The sequence below is a fragment of the Pholcus phalangioides genome, unplaced genomic scaffold (genome assembly GCF_987345545.1).
Source record: "Pholcus phalangioides strain wild (caught in Gottingen) unplaced genomic scaffold, Ppha-v1.0 ptg000011l_1, whole genome shotgun sequence".
Lineage (NCBI taxonomy): Eukaryota > Metazoa > Arthropoda > Arachnida > Araneae > Pholcidae > Pholcus > Pholcus phalangioides.
The window spans coordinates 9,407,583-9,428,690 of NW_028301604.1; the positions used below are offsets into that span (position 1 = coordinate 9,407,583).

The 21,108-nt window shown below is 33.3% G+C and overlaps 1 protein-coding gene across 1 annotated transcript in view; it reads right to left on the minus strand.

Annotated features, from left to right (window-relative positions):
• Window positions 1–21,108, minus strand: part of HERC2 (E3 ubiquitin-protein ligase HERC2) — a 645,607-nt gene that overhangs the window by 546,002 nt on the left and 78,497 nt on the right. Inside the window, exons 13-16 of the mRNA XM_089238586.1 lie at window positions 13,302–13,456; window positions 10,637–10,782; window positions 9,385–9,498; window positions 4,440–4,611 (exon numbers count right to left, since the gene is read on the minus strand). Of these exons, the coding sequence (XP_089094712.1) occupies window positions 4,440–4,611; window positions 9,385–9,498; window positions 10,637–10,782; window positions 13,302–13,456 (587 nt within the window). The remainder of the gene's footprint in view (window positions 1–4,439; window positions 4,612–9,384; window positions 9,499–10,636; window positions 10,783–13,301; window positions 13,457–21,108) is intronic.

Genomic DNA, 21,108 nt, shown 5'->3' on the forward strand with positions numbered 1-21,108 from the left:
CAGCAGAAGACACGACAGCTACAACAGGTGAAATTCCAGGCTCATTTTTCAATTCATTTGTAGGAATCGCTTCATTCAAAAGGACACGCATGATTGCTCAGCACTGATGCACCATCAGGATCAAGCCGTGGTTTTTTGAAACACTTAGTTATATCCATTTGAAAAAAATCAAGGTAAAATCAAGAAAAAAACGTTAAATTGATGAATAGAGATAGAATCGAACTGACAGAGATGTTCTGCTAAAAAAACTCAAATTAATATAATACTCTACAGTAACTATGAACCGAAGAACTTCAAATTCTGATAGGACAGGGTGAAAAAATATGTGATTCTACAGGCAACAGTCATTCCCCCACCCTGTTCTTTTCATTTGCATTTTGTCATATGGTTCCAATTATTGCTGGACACTGGACTTTTTTTTATCCTTCTTCTTCCTCCTTGACGAGCACAAAATTTTAAAGATTAAAAAGGAAAAAGCCAGGTATTGTTAAGATATCCGATGCACTAGTGATCCCCTCTCTTAGGGGCGTAGGGGCATGCGTGTGTTTTTCGTAAGGGTGGCGGACGCAAATGTTCGAATTCATAATCAAAGATGCCGACATAGTTGATACTATTGTTAGAAAGCAACTGGTGGCATTCATGAGTATGGTGTTGAAGTCCACTACAATATAGTCGTGAGTTTAATTTGCAACTTCCATCCATTGAACTATTTACTCTATAAATGGTCTATATTCTGCAGATCCAACACTTGTCATTACAAAGGAGGTGCCAAAACACATGCATGCCCTGGCTGACCAAGCTTCTAGTTGTGGCACTGCCTGGAGCACCAGAATCCTCACTTCTCTAATTCTTTAAGAAATCTTTTTGGAATACAGATATTTTGGCATTAACAAAGTTCAACTCTATATGTTGGATATTTGAGATTAAAAACTTCAACCCCACAAAGAGAGAGAAGGTGGGAAGGAAAAAAAATATATATGATGGCTCATCAACGAGAGCTGGAATATGGAAAAAGTTATGACATAACATAATTGATTGTGGCGTAATAAATTTCATGAAGATCTTTTGGGCATTCATGAAGATCATATTTTTAAAAATAACTCTGGACCAGAAACCGGCCAGTTTGCATTTGACTATACATCCCAATTTCAAACATTTTGTTGGATAAAAATTAGGTTTGCTAGTTTTACTTCAGCCACCTCGTTGGGCATTTTGCCTGTTGTGGCATTGTATTTGCATTTGAACAAAGCGATCGGCATTGATGATGGCCTGTTTTGCTAGAGCGGTATTTTGAAATGATATTTCTCTAGGAAGGGGAAAAGAGAGTTTCTTCTTTGAATAGGGTGAGGGTTTTGTGATGCATGCTGAAATACATTGCCTCAGTCCTTAGGGTCCTAATGAATTTCAGTGGCCTGCTATTCAATCAGTGTTTGAAAATATGCTTTTTGGTTTGATTCCTTTCATTGCGATCTGATGATAAGTACAGTTGTGGCAACAGTTAGCTGCACATTTTTTTTTATTGTCTGAAACTGGTGACTTCGACACCTATACTTGTGCTTTGGAAATAAAGAAGAAAATCTTTCTTTCTGGTATCCGTAGTCTCCAATTGATTTAAAAAAAATGCAGTTGAAAAGAACATTTAAAACTATAGGAAAAAATTACAAACATTTCGGGCACGACCCCCCCCCCCCCCCCCTACGGCCTTGTTGAAATCCATTATTATGTAAAAATTGCACTGAAATACACAGTCATCAATCATAAAAATGTATTGTCACCACTGTAATCAGTCTTTCATGCATGAAAAAAATTAGTGAGAGGAGGAAGCTAATCCAGTATACACAGAACTCAAGAGCATAAGCAGGGATGAGTGTGTTTGCATTGTATGATTATCATTGCATTATTGAAATTATCACCCTCTCACAAGGTTTATTGGAAGGAGGACTAAAGTAGTTTTTGAGCCTTCAGTTTCTGGCTCCCTCGCTTCTCTCATTTGTTTTTGATCAACTGAGCCAGGTCTTCATGATGAGAGTTTGGCTCAGCACTTCCCTCTGATGATGAGGGCCTTATTACTGCTGGGATGGTCAGTATCTACAAACATGAGCTCCCAAGCATTTTTCAACTCTGATCACACCATAGGGTACTAGATGCTTTGCTGGGACTCTAGTAGTGCGGAAATCACCTCATGATGCTCTGCTGCCCTAAATTTGTGACACCTCCCCTGATAAGCCCTTTGACCTTTTAAGTTAGTGATTTTGAAATTTTCCTGAGCTGACCTATGTTTTTGATAGTTTTGAAGCGATTCATTGGCCACATGTTACTGCAATGCATGTATTCAATTTGTCTGCCTTCAATTAAATCATTAAATCATAGTTTTATCCTGCTCCAGTCCTTGCATGCCATGTACACATTTGTTAAAAAAAATTAGAACATTACAGAAATTTACGAGTGCAGTTCATGAAATGCTCAAGTTAGAAAGTCAAAATTTACAGTATGGCTGTAATTTGCATTTCCATCTTTCAAGAGCTTCTTCTTGAGCATATCAATGGAAAAAAAAACTCACATAATGTAGATTGAATGCATCCTAAATGCCAAATTACTTTTTTGCTTTGTTTCAAAATATTAGGACATCCTGAAAGTTGTTTAAAAAAATTAGAACGTCGGACTTAAAAGAGATTGTTGCATGAATATTTTCATACAAAATTACATCAACTTGATCAAATTTGTTGTATATCTTTCTTCGTTATTTATGTAAATTTTGTGTTATTCTTTGCCTTACAGGTAGAAAAATGAGACATTTATGTAAACTCAAAAATATGTGTGCATTTGCCTGGATAGTATAAGAAAACATGCTTATATTGTACAAATATGTTATACAAATTATTACAAATATGTAACCATCTTTGACCTTGACCGTGGATTTTGTGCATAAAAACATTAAATTAATGTCTCTGGCATATATTTGGATTGGACTTCTACCATTAGAAATCATTGCTATTGTAGCAGTTACTGACTGGTTTGCGAGTGATCAGCATTAGGTACAATCATCAGATATCACAAAACCACCAAAGTATCAATGATGTTTGATGGACATTGCTGAATTCTTCATCCAATCTGCGTTTTCCATTTTCAAACAAAGTCTTCAGACCAAAACATTCAGCTGGGACCAAAACATAATTAATGAATCAGAAGACTTTCCTAAACGTACATTAGGCTCTCCCCCATTTGGTTCCAAAATACTTGTATTGAGATGGAAATTTCATTTGCCATCAAGATTTTGACCAAATCCAAGAAGCTGTATTGATGCTGCAGCAATTCAAATCAGCAAAATCTTTATGGCAAATGAAATCCCCATCGACATGGAAATTTTCCAACTTCTGGAATCAAAAAGGTAGATCTAGGTTTACATACATAACCAGAAAAGACATACAACAATTGTTCAATCAATTTGATTTTCTAATTTTTTTAAACAACTTTCAAGATGTTTTAATTTTTTGAAACAAAGATGAAAAAGTAATTTGGCATTTTAGAAAATTCAATCTACTTTATGCAATTTTTCTGCCACTGATATTCTCAAAAAGATCCTCTTAGAAGGAAATGCAAATTACAGCCATTGTAAATTTTGGCTTTCTAATGAGCATTTCCTGAACTGTGCTTGCAAGATTTTGGGACATTCAATTTTTTGAAACAAATGTGTGTATTCAGTTTGTCTTTAATTAAATGGTAATCATGAATAATGTTTGTTGAACTGTTGTTCAACCATCAATGGTCATCATATTTGTCAATCATGATATTTTATGGGGGAAAGATATTTTTGCAGTTCTTTGATCTCAATTGCAAAACTATAAGATGTTGGATGAACAACAGAAAAATACATAGTGATGACACCTTGGTATAATCTTATAAGTCTTTGTCAGCAAAATAAAACTTTTTTATTAGGCATCCCTGTGTTTATTGTTGTGTTTAAAAACTGAAACTGCTTATTAACCCTCCAACTAGCGTAACATAAATCGCAGAACCCACTATAAAATGTGACATATTTTTTTAATGAAGTAGGCCTTCTTCTGATTTTCAGCAGGTGCAAAAAAAGAGGATGAAAATATATGCCCCATTGAGATATCAGATTTACAAAGTATCTGGGCTTGTCATTAATGAAATGAAAAGGTTTTTCTTTACTGGATATATGCAGTCTCACCCATTGAAGGATTAATTCATCTCATGAGTCTTCTTGGAAACACTTTTTCTCCCAAATTGCAATTTACATGTAGAAATAAAAAAATCCCTCTTCTTTTGTTTGATTTACCTTCTACTTCAACCCATAGCACTAAACTGCTTTGACTGTAGAGAATGGAGCAAGTTGCATGAAACATGAACTTGAAAAAAAAATCTGAAAAATTATAACACATCAGAACATATAAAAATTATGAAGTACAAAATCTTACCATGAGTATATTTCGCCATGTTCTGTTAAAGCAAAGCTTGTTTGATCACCACAGTATACATTAATTATATCAATCCCTTGAAGCTCTTCAACAATTCTGGGAGAGCAGCAATTATCAGCATCATCTCTGCCCAATTTTCCATGTGTAGCACTCCCCCATGAGTAAATATAACCTTTGTATCAAATAAATTTATATTCTTTTTAAAGTATGAAAATTGAAACATTAAAAAATTTTGATTAAAATTAATATTGAAGTCAAATCTATACTGAATCTATCAACAATATTTGTGAACATATAAAAAAATTTAAAATCTGAAGTTAAAAAACATTTCAGCTTTGCTCGAAACTCATTTTTTTAGTGAAAGAAATACACCGTAAATAGAAGAGTTGATCCACTTTACCCAAGAATATTGAGAAGACACGAATAAACGAATAAGGCAAATACACAAAAAATAATAATAAAAGTCCTAATGCATTTCAACACCAATGGGTGCCGTCTTCAGAGGAAAAATTTAACCACTAGTCTCGCTGACCGAGTTTCCCACTTGGGTTGAATACCAAATCTTCACGCTCGGTTGCTCAGCGGAAGAAGTACGTCTGTTCACTTCAAACGTCGTGGTCAGAATGAAGCTGTGAGCCTGCATGAGATATTAATGCAGCGTCCTGATTGGACATTTGCGGAATAGTGCTATCTGATTGGTCTATTCGAATTTTCTTGTAATTCCCGCTCAAAATGAATTTAAGCCATGGTGTTGCGATCGGGGGTGTAGATTTAGTGTTTAGTCAATGATTTCTAGTGGAGATCAATATGCTGTCGTTAAATAAATCCGTTATTTTGCCGATCATTATTCTCGTATTCTTTCCGTCTCTACTCGCGCATAAAAACACTTTGCCAACAATGCAGCAGAATAAACAATGGGGCATTTATTACATTCCACGTGGTGATTGCTCTCTTGGTTATATAGGACAGACAAGGAGACCCATAAAAGCAACATTAAATGAACACGCTCGCTGTGTTAAGAATCAGGAATGTGAAAAATCGACCATCGCCGCTCACTGTTGGCAAGAAGGCCATAAATTCAAATTTCAAGAAGCAAGAGTTTTTCACAAAGTCAAGTCCACAGTTGATCCAGATTTCTACGAAGGCACATATATTCGGGCCTTCAAAAATATACTAATGAACGATAATAAATCTACACCCCCGATCGCAACACCATGGCTTAAATTCATTTCGAGCGGGAATTACAAGAAAATTCGAATAGACCAATCGGATAGCACTATTCCGCAAATGTCCAATCAGGACGCTGCATTAATATCTCATGCAGGCTCACAGCTTCATTCTGACCACGACGTTTGAAGTGAACAGACGTACTTCTTCCGCTGAGCAACCGAGCGTGAAGATTTGGTATTCAACCCAAATGGGAAACTCGGTCAGCGAAACTAGTGGTTAAATTTTTCCTCTGAAGACGGCACCCATTGGTGTTGGAATGCATTAGGACTTTTATTATTATTTTTTTTTGTGTATTTGCCTTATTCGTTGGTGTCTTCTCAATACACTGTAAATACAGTAAAATCCCTCTCAATGGTCACCCCTTTCGTACAGTCAATTAATAACTTCCCTTGTGGAACAAAAGTATGTATTTCAAGCTCCTTAATAACTGTCACCTTTCTTTTCAGAAATTTTTATTGTCCTGCCGCATGGTGGTCCATTTAGCGAATTTAGCAGGAAAAAATATTTTCTAAAAAACTAATGCATATTTTTGCTACATCTATTCAAGGGAAACTAATATTTTATTCGACCAGTTATCCGTTATAGGGCTGGGAGCTGCTTAGCCCCTTTCAAACTGGAAGGGAGTCAACTTCCTCCCTTTTGAATGTATACATATTGATATGTCCTCTCTCATAATTATTGTAGAGTAACTTACTCTGTACCAATTACCCGGGAATACTACATAGTTTGTACTACGTATGTAGTATTCCAGGGAAAAGAATAAAGAAGTTTGGTCCTTGGATTGAAAAAAAAAGAGAGAGAAAGAGGGTCTAACACAAAGGAAATTTGAAAATTTTCAGTGCCCCGGAAATGACAATGCTCTGTGATTTTATCCGAAAACTTGAACTTTCAGGACTCAAATTTTTGAGACTACTGTATCTGAATATCGTGTGGGGGATTTGAAGACAGTGTTGGAGTGTATATATAGCACATATGTACATACTGGTAATAGTGATAAAATACTGGATCACCAAATTGATAAAATTTGATAAATTTTGCTAAATTTATCATATTTATCAGTGATTATGCATAATTCTCAAATTCTCAATTCATAGATATTATTGATGCATCAAACTTTTCTAATTTTATTGCTTTAATATGGGAATTTATAGATTTGAAATTTTTTTAGTTTGAAAATTGGGAGAAAATTGAATTTCTCAAACTAAATATCAGAGAGGAAGCTCTAATCGGCGAAAATGTATATATACAGAGAAATATGAAAATCATTATTCACCTGCTGCTGTGTTTTTCCTCTCACACTTCTAGGTATGTAAAAAAGCCAACATTTCAGAAGTGATTTTATTATTTATATTACTGCATTATCTGATTAGAAATATTTTTATCTAACCACAAACCTGTTATGCGATACATAGCTGCACATATATTTCGTGCCATGAAACTTGATATAATTGAAGTAAATATGAAGCATAATATAAAAATTATTGATAGTCTTATAATGTTAGCTTTACTTGCATGTATAATGTATACACAACACATTCGCTCTTTTATCATCCTAGACTGACGCATAATGACCTACAAATAAGATAGATTCGTAGTATACGTGTGTTGTGTGAACAAAATTTAAAAACTTACTGAAATCACTGCTGATTATCCTAATTGGGATCATGCAGTATAGGTAGAAAGACTCCATCGGTGGTGTGGGAAAAACCTTTATTTGATCAATCATACTGGATGAATTTGAATGTATATTTTTTAAGTTTTTATTGTAACAGGTCTAAAACTATTTACCATTTCCCTTCAACGATTTATATTCAGATTTCCTTAAACAAACACCAATTTTCCACTATAGCATTGTTCTAAAATTTCTTTTCTTTCCTCCCATCCTTAACACATTAATTTTCTGCTAGGCACTGGTCAGTGGTGAAATTCCCCAAAAAGGAAATTTTTCTTCTTGTGCATGGTCACATGACCTTAAGAATTACATTTAATAATCACATAGTGGTTGCATTTCCAGCTCGATTCTTAATGTGCTTCTTACAAACCAACTTTTACAAATACAAATACAAATACAACGCCACAACAGGCAAATTGCCCAACGAGGTGGCTGACTTAAGAACATCATGGATCCCCGAGCCATTTTTTGGAGGCCCTACCTACTACTGCTACACCACAAATGCACCACCCCCCACGGAACCCCCCAACGAACCCTCCAACGAATCAGTACATGCGGGAATGTGCGTGTACGTGTAGTGCAACCTGACGTAAAGCTTGTTTCTGTGTAATGTTTGTTATGTGTAGTGCTGCCACCAGTTTTTCTAACTATGAGTGAAGTGTTATGATTGAATGATTTATCGTTGTAGGACTGTTGCTCTCTGTGGCGAGACTTTTTAACGGGGAGATCGGCTCGCATTTGCGCCTTGAAGTTGGGAACCACAGAAAACCAACTTCAGCCGACCACCACTGTGGGGTTCGAACCCGGATCCTCGCATCGCGAGTCCGTCACTCTAACCACTCGACCACCACAGCGGCAAATTACATTTGGATGATCAGTTATTAAGAATCAGTAGGTGGTACATCCCCAGGATCACTAAATACATTTGGAAGACTGATAATAATTGATATTAAGTATTAGAAAATGAGCAAATAAAAACAAAATGATTTTTTACTTTCTAATCATGTTTGCCCAGATATTCCAAAACAGTAAAAAAGTTTAATATTTTATCATTGCACACCAATATAATCATCTTGAGATGTTAATATTATATTCATATGATAATTTAACTTTCATCATCACAATACTGTGACACTTTGGCTAAAAAAGATAATTTGTTCAGGAATCACATTCGTTAGATGAAACAGAATTTTTTTTTGTAGGTTTCTATGGGAAATCATTCATTCTGGACGAGGTCTCACATTTAAAGATGAATAAGATAAGATAATCAGTGAGAAGCACAAAAAAAAAGAAGAAAAAAAAAGGTGCCCTGGGTGCCAAATATCAGGAAAGAACAAAAATACTGTTACAAAATCATGGATTGGCCTGTTTAAAGACTGAACTACACTTTTGTCTTTGCATAAAATTTTGTGCAATAAGTTTTTTTTGTGGAGGTGTAATGTTACAGCAAAAGTGGTGTAATGTTTGGAGTAAAGAACAATTCACAAACAAAATCATTTTCATCAGGTTGTCCCGGTCAAATAATCCAAAATGTGAGAAAGTTTTTATCCTACTGTTATTCTTTTTCATGCCATGCCTTGTAGCATCTGACAAAATGCCAGATAACTGAATAAGCATGATCAACATACGCAGAATTATTGAGTTTATTACATTGCACAAAATATATCTGCTGTATTTGTCAATTAATTTTTGTCATTCATCCGGAATCAAATTCCTGATGAGTATAAATGTACCACTTCTTTATGTCATTTTTTATGATGTCTTTGAGCATTAAATAAACTTGAAGAACACATAGCTATACAAATACATTTTGGGGAAGTTTTATACCTTTATAACACCTGTATGTGTACTTTTTGTGAAGAAAACCCCAGTTCTGAACAATTCAAGTCCTGTGCATACCAATCACCAAACCACACAAAAATTTTTGGGTGATTTTTTATGGGAACCCTTTATTTATCATCACTAATAAAGACCATGCCATAAAATTAAGAGTTTACAAGCTGGCTACTTGAGCAGGATTTACTTTGCAATTGAAAAAATTACCTAAACTTGTTAGAGCTAATGTGTGAGCTGGATCTGTTCCACACGCTACGTCTATAACAACTTTACTTTTCATGCCTGCCACAAGAGTAGGAGTACACTGGCTATCATAATTACCTATGAAGTAGATAAAAATGAAGCGATAAAATAAATCAAATATAACATATTTGTGTACATATTCTTATGAAATTTTTTTATATTCATACTAAATTTTATATTCTAATACAGAATATTAAAAAATATGAATTTACAACAGTTTGAAGAGTATCAAGAATCTTAGCTCTCATACAGAGGCATCGATACAAAGTAAATATTAGAGGGGAGGGACAAATATAGTCAGATATGCTATGAATATGGGTAGTACACGGAAGATGATTCTGTCACCCTTATATAAAGATCTCTCATTCAAGGCTCCAAAGTTGAAGACATATTAATAGTAAAAAAGTTAGATACATTTTTAGGTGAAAAAAATCAAAAAATTTCCATCTCTTTAAGTTCGCCTCCATTAAATGCCAACCATTCTCTTCTATCTTGTTTGGGGGAAGTTATCCCCTCTAAGGATGTTTCTCTTTGACAGCAACAATCTCTGTATTCGCAGAATAAAAAATAAACTTTATCCCATTTTCTTCTAAAACCTAACAAGAACCTCGTCTTTATCTTCTTCACTTGCATGACAAAATGTTTGCAGCCCTTTTTTCCCCTGCAATTCAACAAAAAAGTTCCTGGCACAGTTAGATCCTCTTCAATTCAGTGCAGAAACTCCTGTAACAACACTCTCACCAAAATTCTTCATATCTGAATTTTTACACAGCTCTCTGTGGGCGCCTTAATAATCTGTCATTGTATCCTTGCATTTAATTCTAACCCGTGGGCTCTCCTTAATTCTAAAAGGACAGAATTTCGAAAATTCTCAAAAGATAGCTCGAAATTGGGGAGGGGGACTGAGGGTAATTAAAATAATAGATATAAGACTTGAACTTTTTCATTTTTGTTTATGTATCAGGCTCTCTAACAAAATGGCTTCCACCAGTTACTAGGTAATTAATTAATGCATTATAACAAAAAAAATTAGAATTTCCTAGTTTCCTAAAAGTAGATAATTTTATATACCCCAATGATATTATCATCAAGTTATAGTAGTTATATTTAATTTTTAATAGAATGGCTAGTAAGTGTTTAAATAAAGTGGCTATTTTAAAATACCCGTAAATAAAGGCAAATCTCAATATTTTTTGACAAATTAACTTGAACATACCATGACCTAAACAGCCAGATATTCCTTTGCCCCAAGTATAAAGTTCCCCATCCAGAGTAACTGCAGCACTATAATCCCCACCACAAGAAATGTTCTTTACTGTTTTAGACAATAGGCTTTGCACCAGTGTAGGATCGTCTCTTGACCTAAAAAAATGCATTATGCATATGGATCCAAAAGCAGAATGTAAAATGGTATTCAAGAAAAAAATAAAAAATTTATAGACAAAATATACACTATATAGCCGTAAGTCAGAGTTAACTTGGAGTTTAGACTTTTAAAATTTCTAGAAACATACTGGACAAATCATCTAGAATCATAAAATCACATTCAAGAAAAATATAAAAAATGTATAAATACAAAATATACACTATACAGGGTGTCCTGTAAGTCCTAATGCGATCTTTATCTCATCAACTGTTTGTGGTAGAGGTATGATACTAATTTAAAAATGCTCAAAATGAATCACTTTGCACCAGTTTTGAGAGTGAAAATACCGTGTGTCATAAAATAACAAATTTTAAATTTTTATATGGTCCCAGTGTTCACTCACTTAAAATTAGAAAGTTGTTGCCTTGTCTCTTCTGAGGCCAACAAAAAATCTTCATGTTTGTAAGTACAATATTCACTGAATTTGAATTCAAAAATTGAAGGAAAGTTAGTGGGTGAGGTAGCCCAGGTCGATAAGATACTCGACTAAAATACCAAAGGATGTTTAGAGGTGTTGCCAGTTTGATACCCTGCTCATCCTTGTCAAAAACTTTCCTGACACAGGTATAACAGAGATGGCGACATGACCACAGAAAATGATTGCTACTACAGGGAGTCCCTCATCGAGGAGTTAGCACACCAACCTCTCGGTGAGTATAAAAAAGGCTGCGTCTAGAATCTGCAATAAATTGTAGGTCCCAGTCTAATAAGCTCTCGTGTGCAGAAAATGACTGTGGTGCCACAAAAACGATCAATGAGAAAAGTTAGGAAAGAACAGCTTAAATGAGGGAAAGAAGCATTGCTAGTTAGTTTACAGGACACTCTGTATAGCCATAAGTCAGAGTTCCCTTTTGAGTTTAGACATTCATTCAAATTCCTAGAAAAAAAAGACTGTTCTGGAACATGGATCATACTTCTTCCAAAGAAAAAACATTCAAGGACTATTCAAGCGCTTTTCAAGGTAAAATTTAAAAATTCAAAAGGACTCTTTTTACAAACGCATATTTTTCACATGAATAATAGGCACGTATTTAATTTTGATTCAAACTTTCAGAGATTACAATTCTACATATTTTATTTCACATCATCCAGTGATATACAGTGAATTCATTGCATACTTATACATCTTCAAATTTTTAGTCAACATTGAAATATAAAAAAAAAATTCAGACAAAAAAAGTGCATGTTGTTATCATAGAAAAAAAAACCCACTGTGTAAATCATTAAGAAATCACAGCTTTATGACACATTTCTCCTACGGAAAATGTTTCTACTACAAACAATTAAAAAAAAATTACTTTACTAAACAAATTACTACTTAAAAATTGCTCTAATTTCTTGCTGATAATTCAAGAATTAATTATAAACTAAAAAACACTGAGTATTTATAATAATTGATGTTCTAATACATTCCTCATAATGATTTATAGTACCACATTTTTATACCACTGCATATTATCTACTCTTCCCCCCCCCCAGGTTATTTATGTTGATTTGTACGAATGATGGGTTTTTTATACGATTTTAGTGTCCATATAATTTCTGCATTCACAACTTCATTTTTGAATAAATCACTTCCAATGAAACATTTATTTTGTTTTCAACAGTGTCACTTTCAGGCTTGATACTCAAGGCAACCATAATTTTTTCAACAAGTTTTGCAAAACTTACAAAAATTTGACAACATATACGAAACACACTGTAATGCAATTTGAAATGGAAACATCCAAGATTCAATGAAATATGAGCATTTTAAGAAAATGATTTTCAAGTACACATGTGCAGAAAATTTCAAGTTTACTTTTTCATAATTTGGTTATCAAATATGAAAGGCAACTTATACGAAAATTTCAGTTGAATGTCGTCAAAATTAAAAAAGGTGTTCACAATATAGTGAGCTGTAATTTAAGTTAATGGCTGAAAGCAGCTGTATGTTGAGGGGTTTTCCCAAAATTGGCATCTTAATTATTTTTGGCCATTTGGTTATATCAAGATTAAACCTCCCAGCATTATACAAATGAGCAAAAATGTGTGTCTAATGCAATATGAGGAAAGTGCTTAAGCATAACACACGTGGACAATGTCAAAATGAACAAACTGAAAGAAATAATCAAATGACAGAAAATAATCAAGATGCCAATTTTGTATGTTTTACAGAACAGTGTGGTGCCATAGCTCATTTGTTTAAAACTACCAGGTGGTCATAATAAAGAGGCCACTCAGTGTATGTGTCATTGTATCAGAGGTAATTGCTTTTCCATCAAGTTTATAAACAAGGTTGATTAACATTATTCTTCGTGAGAATCAGCTGGGTCTGCCAATTATTCACATTATAGCCGAAACATCATTACAACCAAGTTTGACTGAATTTTTTTACTACTATTTGACACAGGATATAAACATCAGTGATTGATGATTTTTAATTGGTATTGGAAGAAAATTTTTATGCACTTACTTGGTATCCCCATGTCCCAACTGGCCATCTCGATTGACTCCCCAAGAATAAACTTCATTGTTATCGGTTAAAGCCATAACGTGTTTGCTCATAAAATGAGATGAGACCATTGTTACTTTTTTCCCATAGCAGTAAACTGGATCTACTCGAAATATCTTAGTAAAAAAAAAAGTTAATGACAGATAAAATATTTTTAGCCACCAATAATGCAAAAATGTTGATTTAGATACTCAAAGTAAATCATTTGAATAAATTTACAAACTCCATCAATGAAGGTTACCGAATGAGTTTAGAAGTGAAAAGCACATTGGTCGCTAGACGCACTTACAAGACATACATAATTAATAACACACATATTTTTGAAAATAATTATTTCTACCCATTGTAAAGCACTGTTTGCAATGAGAGTATAATCATGAAAAATACAGGTGGAAACCCATTGACAATTGTCCATAGCCCTTTTTGCACATGCACATGGATGCTGGCCAAAATTGCTTAGACTGCAATTGGCCACCTCTTAGATCAAAGATCCATCCATAACTTGCTCACACCTTCCTCAATAAACCAATATCTGGATCTCCTATATTATTTTCTCTACACAAAGCTGAAAAATTTGTGTATGGAATTCGTGTATATGAAAAAGTTTATGTAAAAATTTTTTAAAAACCAGGTAATTTTTTCATATTTCGGTAAATTTGTTAATGTACTGGAACTTTTTTGATTTGGTTAAACTTTTTGATTAGTTTCAGTTTTGATTTATTCAATTGTCAAAAAATTTTATAATTTGTTAAAGATTTTTTTCAGTTTTAAAATTTTTTAAACTTTACACTCTGACTGTTTCCATTAATTATCCAGGTCGCTGAGAACCTTGCATCTTGACCTCGCTTGGCTTCACACGCATGTTTTTGCCTCTGCTTGCTGTGTAAATATGAAGAGAACATGTGCACAACCATCTGGAAATTATGTATTATACATAAATTTATTTTAATAAATTAATGTAGTTAAACATGCATAATTATTATTATCATGAATCCCTCTATTGACATCATCACAAAAGGTTTAAATTGAATTGCAGAAAACTTTTTCAAATTTGTGTGTTTGGAGATAGTTTCAAAATTTTAAATGGTTTCAGACTTTTTGTATACCAAATTATGTGATTTCCCATAATAAAACTGTTGCTTATATAACTTTTAAAGCAAATTTTTAGCTCTTGCAACCAATAAGAAGCAGCGCCCTATCCAATAACTTTTTGTGGTATTCTAACCCCTGATATTCTAATGAATTTAAATGAACATTTCTACTCCAGACAATAGTCTGATGTTTAAACAGAAGGTGAGCTAAATTTATAAAATTGTTTTATTAATTTTTTTTTTTGTGTTTATGAATGGAAATTGCAAGCAGCCTTACACATAAAGTTACAGTGTGTAAGAAACTGCAACATTTTTATAAAAACATTTTTTTTTTCTGGATGGGACTTTTTTCATGGTTACATTACTGTATTTTTTTTCTTTCTTTCATTTCTTAATTATTATTTTTTTCGATGTTTTTGAGTTTTTTTTTGTTGTTTTGTTGTGTTTTTGTTTTTTAGATTTTTTGTTCTAATTCGGCAGGGAAATATTATTATTTTTTAGCAAGTTGTATTAGAAATGACTTAAAATTCAAGAAAAATTAAGAATTTTGAATTTGAAAATTTTTCATCAAATATTTCATTCCAAAATTTTGGGAAATTTCAAAGTTAAAATATTAGATGAGATTCTTATCATTCAACTTGATGTGATGAAGGAGCCACAGCCTAAGAGTGCTTTGCTTGTAGTTTTCATGGCACATACAATTTTTCTCAGGGCATTATTGCAATGAATGAAAGCTATTATGAAAAGAAAGTATATTCACGATAAACTGTGACAATGCTTTTACTTACAAATGCATTTATCAAATTTTGACAACTTTATGTATCACTGGGTTAATACTAGGGTTGGGAATCGATCAAAAACTGGTCAATCAAAAATTTTTGTCAGATAAATCAAATTTTTAATTGAATATTTTCCATATAACTATATACTAATATTAACTGATGCTATAAAAATATATTTTATTTATTTCATGCACTTATTTACTAGATGTCAACAAATATAGGAATAGATTAATAAATTAAGTCTAGCAGCATGAAGCAATTTAATATGCTAAATATAATTGTCAAATCCTGGAATTTGCTCACTCAGATCTTGCCATTTAAATCAGTTATTTTAGGTGAGTCACTCATTTCAATTGGCCAAGATGGCTGGAAAAAAAATTACCATAAAAATATGGATCTCAAATAAAAATTTGTAGAGAATACAAAAACTGCTGTTCACAGTGGAGATTATGAATTTTGGTCATCTTCAAAAACTCCCATCAAACTCAATTTGAAATTGAAATTTCTGTATCACCAGTTTTTACTGAATCGACTTGTATATCCCCATGCCAAAAAATTCGATCAAAATATTCATTCAAATATTTTTAAATGTAGCCACATACAAAATTTTATGTATAGGAACATAACTAAAGACATCTGATCAGTTTTATCAAACAAATTAGGTCAGATTAACAATTTATAATGAGAATTTCAATCAGATTGATTGAGTCAATTAGCTCAACTGAAATTTTTAACTGTGATTAACAATTGATCGATTAACTGACTTGGACCAGTCCTAGTTGATACTAAAACTAAATAACTTAATTTTAGAAGTTTTGAAAAAAATATGTTTGAACAAAGCAAAGTTTATATCTAGCATTATCTAATGAATGAACCAAAATCATAAATTTATTACAATTTGACCATGGTAATGAATTTATAATCTTGCAACACCCGAGAAAAAAATGTTCGATAACCTCAGTTTTGAGAAAAAAGTAATTGATTATGGGATCTAAAATAAGAAATTTAATATTTCGTAACTCCACCTTTAGCCCAGATCATCTTTAGTGGCATCGAAGCCATAACTTGCTTGCAGTACCACGAAGAAATTTCTTCCCAGCAGTCTCTAATTGCTTGCTTCAGTTCCATGACGTTATTAGGCCTTTTTGAGTCTATCCTCTTCTTTAACTGGTACCAAACATTCTCGATTGGGTTATATCTGTTGGCAGGCCAGTCCGTTGTTGAAATGTTAGCACTTCTTAGATACGTCTCACTATTTTTTTACTGTGGTGGCAAGAGGCATTGTTGTCGTGAAATGTAAAGTCAGTCGAATGCTTAACCAATTGTCAACACTGGGAATCAAAAGGTTTTCAAGAATATCCATATAGACTTCTGAGTTGACTGTACGATGATGACTGTTCACAATACTCAGTTCCCCTGATCCGTCAGCTGTCATGCAACTCCACACAGTAAATGAGTGACGAAATGTAATTATTTTAACAATGTACTCATCTTCGAACTTTTCTCTTGTTTTTCCCCAGACAAATTTACTGTAGCCATTTCCAGTCCCCAAGCAGATTCTTGACTCGTCACTGAAAATGACTTTATTCCAATCATTCATGCTCTAGTGGACATGGTTTCTACACCATAGCAACCGAGACCTCTTCTGCTGCCAATTAAATGAGATTTATGTGTTGATTTGCAGTACCAGAATCCCTTTCCTCGCAAATGTTTGCATACGGTACGGTTGTAGACACGAACATTGTACTTCACCCACTCTGCATTCAGCTTTTTCAAGGAGGCACAATGATTTTTCTTGGCAACTGCGAGCAGTTTTCTATCATATCGCTTTGTGATACTACGAGGGCGACCAGATCAAGGCAAATTTTCTGTACTGCCAGTTCTCTGATATTTTTTCCACCGTACTTTCAGCAGCACAGCTGAAAATTCTTCCAACCTTCCTTTGGAAAACACCATCTTTCAACATGGAAACTATCTGTTTTTTTAAAATGATTAGAAAGACATCTTCTGGAAGAAAACTGTTACACTTCAGAAAAAATTGTGATGGTAAAAATCCATTGTGTACACTTTTTATACATTGTCTTGTTACTTTGCGCTTGCCCAAACAGTTTCATATACGTAATTTGAGTCAACACATTTGTTTAAAACAGTGATCGATCACTTTTTCCCTCAAAACTGAAGTGATCAAACATTTTTTTCTTGGATGTCACAAGTTTATAAATTGATTTTCATGGTCAAATTGTAATAACTTCATTTTTTTTCACTTATTCCGAATTCAGAATGATTTTAACAAAAATTTTCATTAAAAAAAAATAATTTAATTTGGTTTCTTGGCATTTCAAACGTAGCATTGCTAGTGTTTTCATGAGTGAAAAAACACTTTCTGCCAGGGATAGCATAGAATACCTTGTAATATGAATGTTGTGTCCAAAGTCAACATGTTATTTGGTAATTTTTCCAATGGGAAGTAAGCATTGAGAATAAATGTGGTTCGCCAGTAATTTGCGCCAAAGTGGCTTCAGCATTTATCGTGTATATATAAACCTCCCGGTTCAAAAAGGCAACAACTCTGAAAAATTTCATTTTTAAGTTATGCATGCCATGAGAACAGTGGGAAATTCCCTTTAAATATTGCAAAATGGCAGCAACTCCCAACTCCGCTTAAATGCTCTCTACTGCAATTTAATCTTAGCCGACTCCCACTTCCATACAAAGTGAATCTTTGAAATGCAGATAATTAATTCTATGATGCCTTTCAAGCTATTATTAAACTGCTCAAAAAAAAAAATCATGTTTCGAAGAAAATTTCAACAGGTTTAGGGTATATTGGGGTTGCTGATTTTAAAACTGGTATTGGTTTTGCTGAATTGGTTCTAGCTTCTGAGATGTACTCTCAACATTTCAATATAGTCTGTAGCCGCTGATTTTTTTGTGAAATTTTTACTTAAAATTTTTATTTCTTTTCATCTTCTATTCAATATATTATTACACATCTGTCATGATCATACATCAGTGGTCTTTATTAATTAATATCAACTTTATTATTGATTTACATTTCGCACACTTCAAATGTGATTTGTACAATTCTTAGGTATTAATAGTGAAATTTAATTTTCACTTTATCTCAAAAACCAGAACCCATCTCACAAAACCTATGATAAATTCGGAATCAGCACCCCTAAAATCACTGAAAACTTTTTGCCAATGATTTCTTGTATTTATTTATAACACATGCTTCCAATGCAATTCGTATGCTGCTTATGTATTACAATTGAAATTTAACTTTCATGTTAGCTCACAAAATTGAGTCAATCTAACAAAACAAATGCCAAGTGGTTCTCAAACTTTTATCAACTGCAGCATCCTTTCCCAATTCATGGTTCATCTGTGGCTTCCCAAAACAATTTGTTAATATTTTTCTGTATAAAAGAACCACTTTAAAGCATAAATACGCACACTAATTAACATCTCCAGCTCGCATGATGTTCATGACAAAGGCTAACGATGTCCCTAGAAGCTGCGATGCACACTTTGAAAAACACTGCCATACATCAACTCCAGCCATATCACCTTATGGCAATTTACTACTAATGAAGTTGGCTTGGAAATGAAGGCGCTATCTATCAGTGGTTGTCTTAGGTTCACTGTGGAAAGAACTTTTTATCTATGTTCTTCCTCAGGATTGAAACCACAGACTTTCATGGCAACCTTCATGGTGGAAAATGAGCATCTTACCACCACGCCACTTGAGCTACTGATTGATAATACTACTTGGCTCAGCGCGGAGTGAAATCAATGCGCTAAATTTGAACCTTGCTCTTCAGGTTCGCAGTGTGATACACTATAATCTGCACCAATTTAGATACTAATTGATACTGGTGAACCCCCCCCCCCCCCTGTTGAATCACTTGATTGACAGTGTATTAACAACTCATGGTTCATCCTATCCATCCCGTTGAAAATTTTAAACATTTCAATCATATCCCCCTACACCCGCATTCTTCCAATGTGAACATATTTAAAAAATCAAATTTCTCTTCATAGCTCAATCCCGATGTACCTATAAGAGCATGCATGGCTCCTCTCTGCAACCCCTCAACCAAGTCTATTTCCCTCTGTAGGTACGGTCTTCAAACCTTATAGCATACTCCAGTCCAGGAGAGGAACTAGCCCCCTGGAATTTAGGAAGGATCACTTTAGAAGAATGTGAAGACACCTTTTTAAGAATGAAACCAAGCATTATATTCTCTTTTTTTTTACCACCGCAGAACAATGTTCAGAAAACCTCAGCTACTAATCAAAGAGAATTCTCGAATTGGTGACCCTATTTGCATAAGGAATAGTTTTACCATTCAACTCATAAGTGAAATGTGGATTTTGTAAGACATCTAATCGGTTCTGGCAAAAAACACATATCAAGTTAAGTTACAAGCTTTCAATAAGAATTTTAATTGGATTGATCGAATAAATTAACTCAACTAAAATTTTTGAATGCAATTAATAATTGATCACGTGACCAACCCGATTACTCTGACCAGCCCTGCTTAAAAATCACCATTAAAAAAATTTTCTTCTTTAAAATGTCATCCAAAGAATAATGGATAATAGGATCCCAGAGCCACCTACTGAAAAATTTATAACTTTTCTTTTGTTGCTAAATAAAATTTGAGTTCATTACATAATTTTTTTGGAAGATACATACATGTGTGTAAAAATGTGTTAAAATTTCATTACTTTTTCAAAGAAAAAGAATTTCTGATAACTTTTCATTCACCAGTTATTACATTTGGTTGTACAGAAAATTGATATTTTGCTTCTAAACATGTCAGATTTTGTCTATCGCTAATTGTATGATGTTTCATAGCATATCATAAGCTGAAACAGAAAATTAATATAGGCTGACGTTGTGTTCAATATTGTAAGGCAGATCACTAATCAAACTTTTTGCTCTTAATTTTCACTTCATCTTTATTTAATTGTTCTTTGAATGCGTTTTAACCATTTAGATACAGAATAAACTGTCAGATGATTGGTTCAGTCGAGTTGTTTTGAATAATTTTCGACTACTGGTATAACATCTCAACAGTGAATCATCAAAGTAAATGCACCTGCATATAGACATAATATACATTTTTAAACTTTAGAATTAATCACATCAGTGTCACATAATGTTATTTCAGTATCTTGCAATTCAAGAAGATTAGGAAAGAAATACATAATATTCTAATCACTGAGAGCGGCACAGAGAAAAACTTTGCAACATATGTATGTCCATATTAATTTATTTTCAATCCTAGGGAAGTGTAACAATGTCTTCATGTAATAGTATTGTGCATTGCTCTCTTTCTGAAGAGATATAAGGTACTTCTCATAGTGCAACAAAAAAATGATAAATCAACATAATTAAATTCTACAAAGAGCTGTGCTTAGTCTTTTGACAAATGAAATAATGTTAGTAGCACTAGTTCATTTGCATGCTTTGTGGTGTTGACATATATAAATCAAAAGAAGGTATTTATTGACACCTGTAGCTGGGATTTATTTGCTAGGGATTAGAAGCTTTTATTATCCAAGTCTTAGTTTAGGATAGATCAAAAATAATTTTATAAATGCAGTTTAAAATACATATTTATGGTATGATTATGAAGTGTGCATGATAAACAAACTAAAGCAAAAAGAATACTCCTTTTGAGAAAGCTAAATTGATGTTTTAAAGAAGGGGAGAAGTCAAACTCACAACTGGTGTGTTATGGTGTTTCACGATATTTAAAAATTTTATGGAGCCTTGTTCAAAAAAAAAAAAAAAATGGAAACATTCAAAAAGTAATTTTCCATCAGCACAAACTAAGAAAACAACAGATAGGATAGTTAAAACAATCAAAATGATCAATTTAA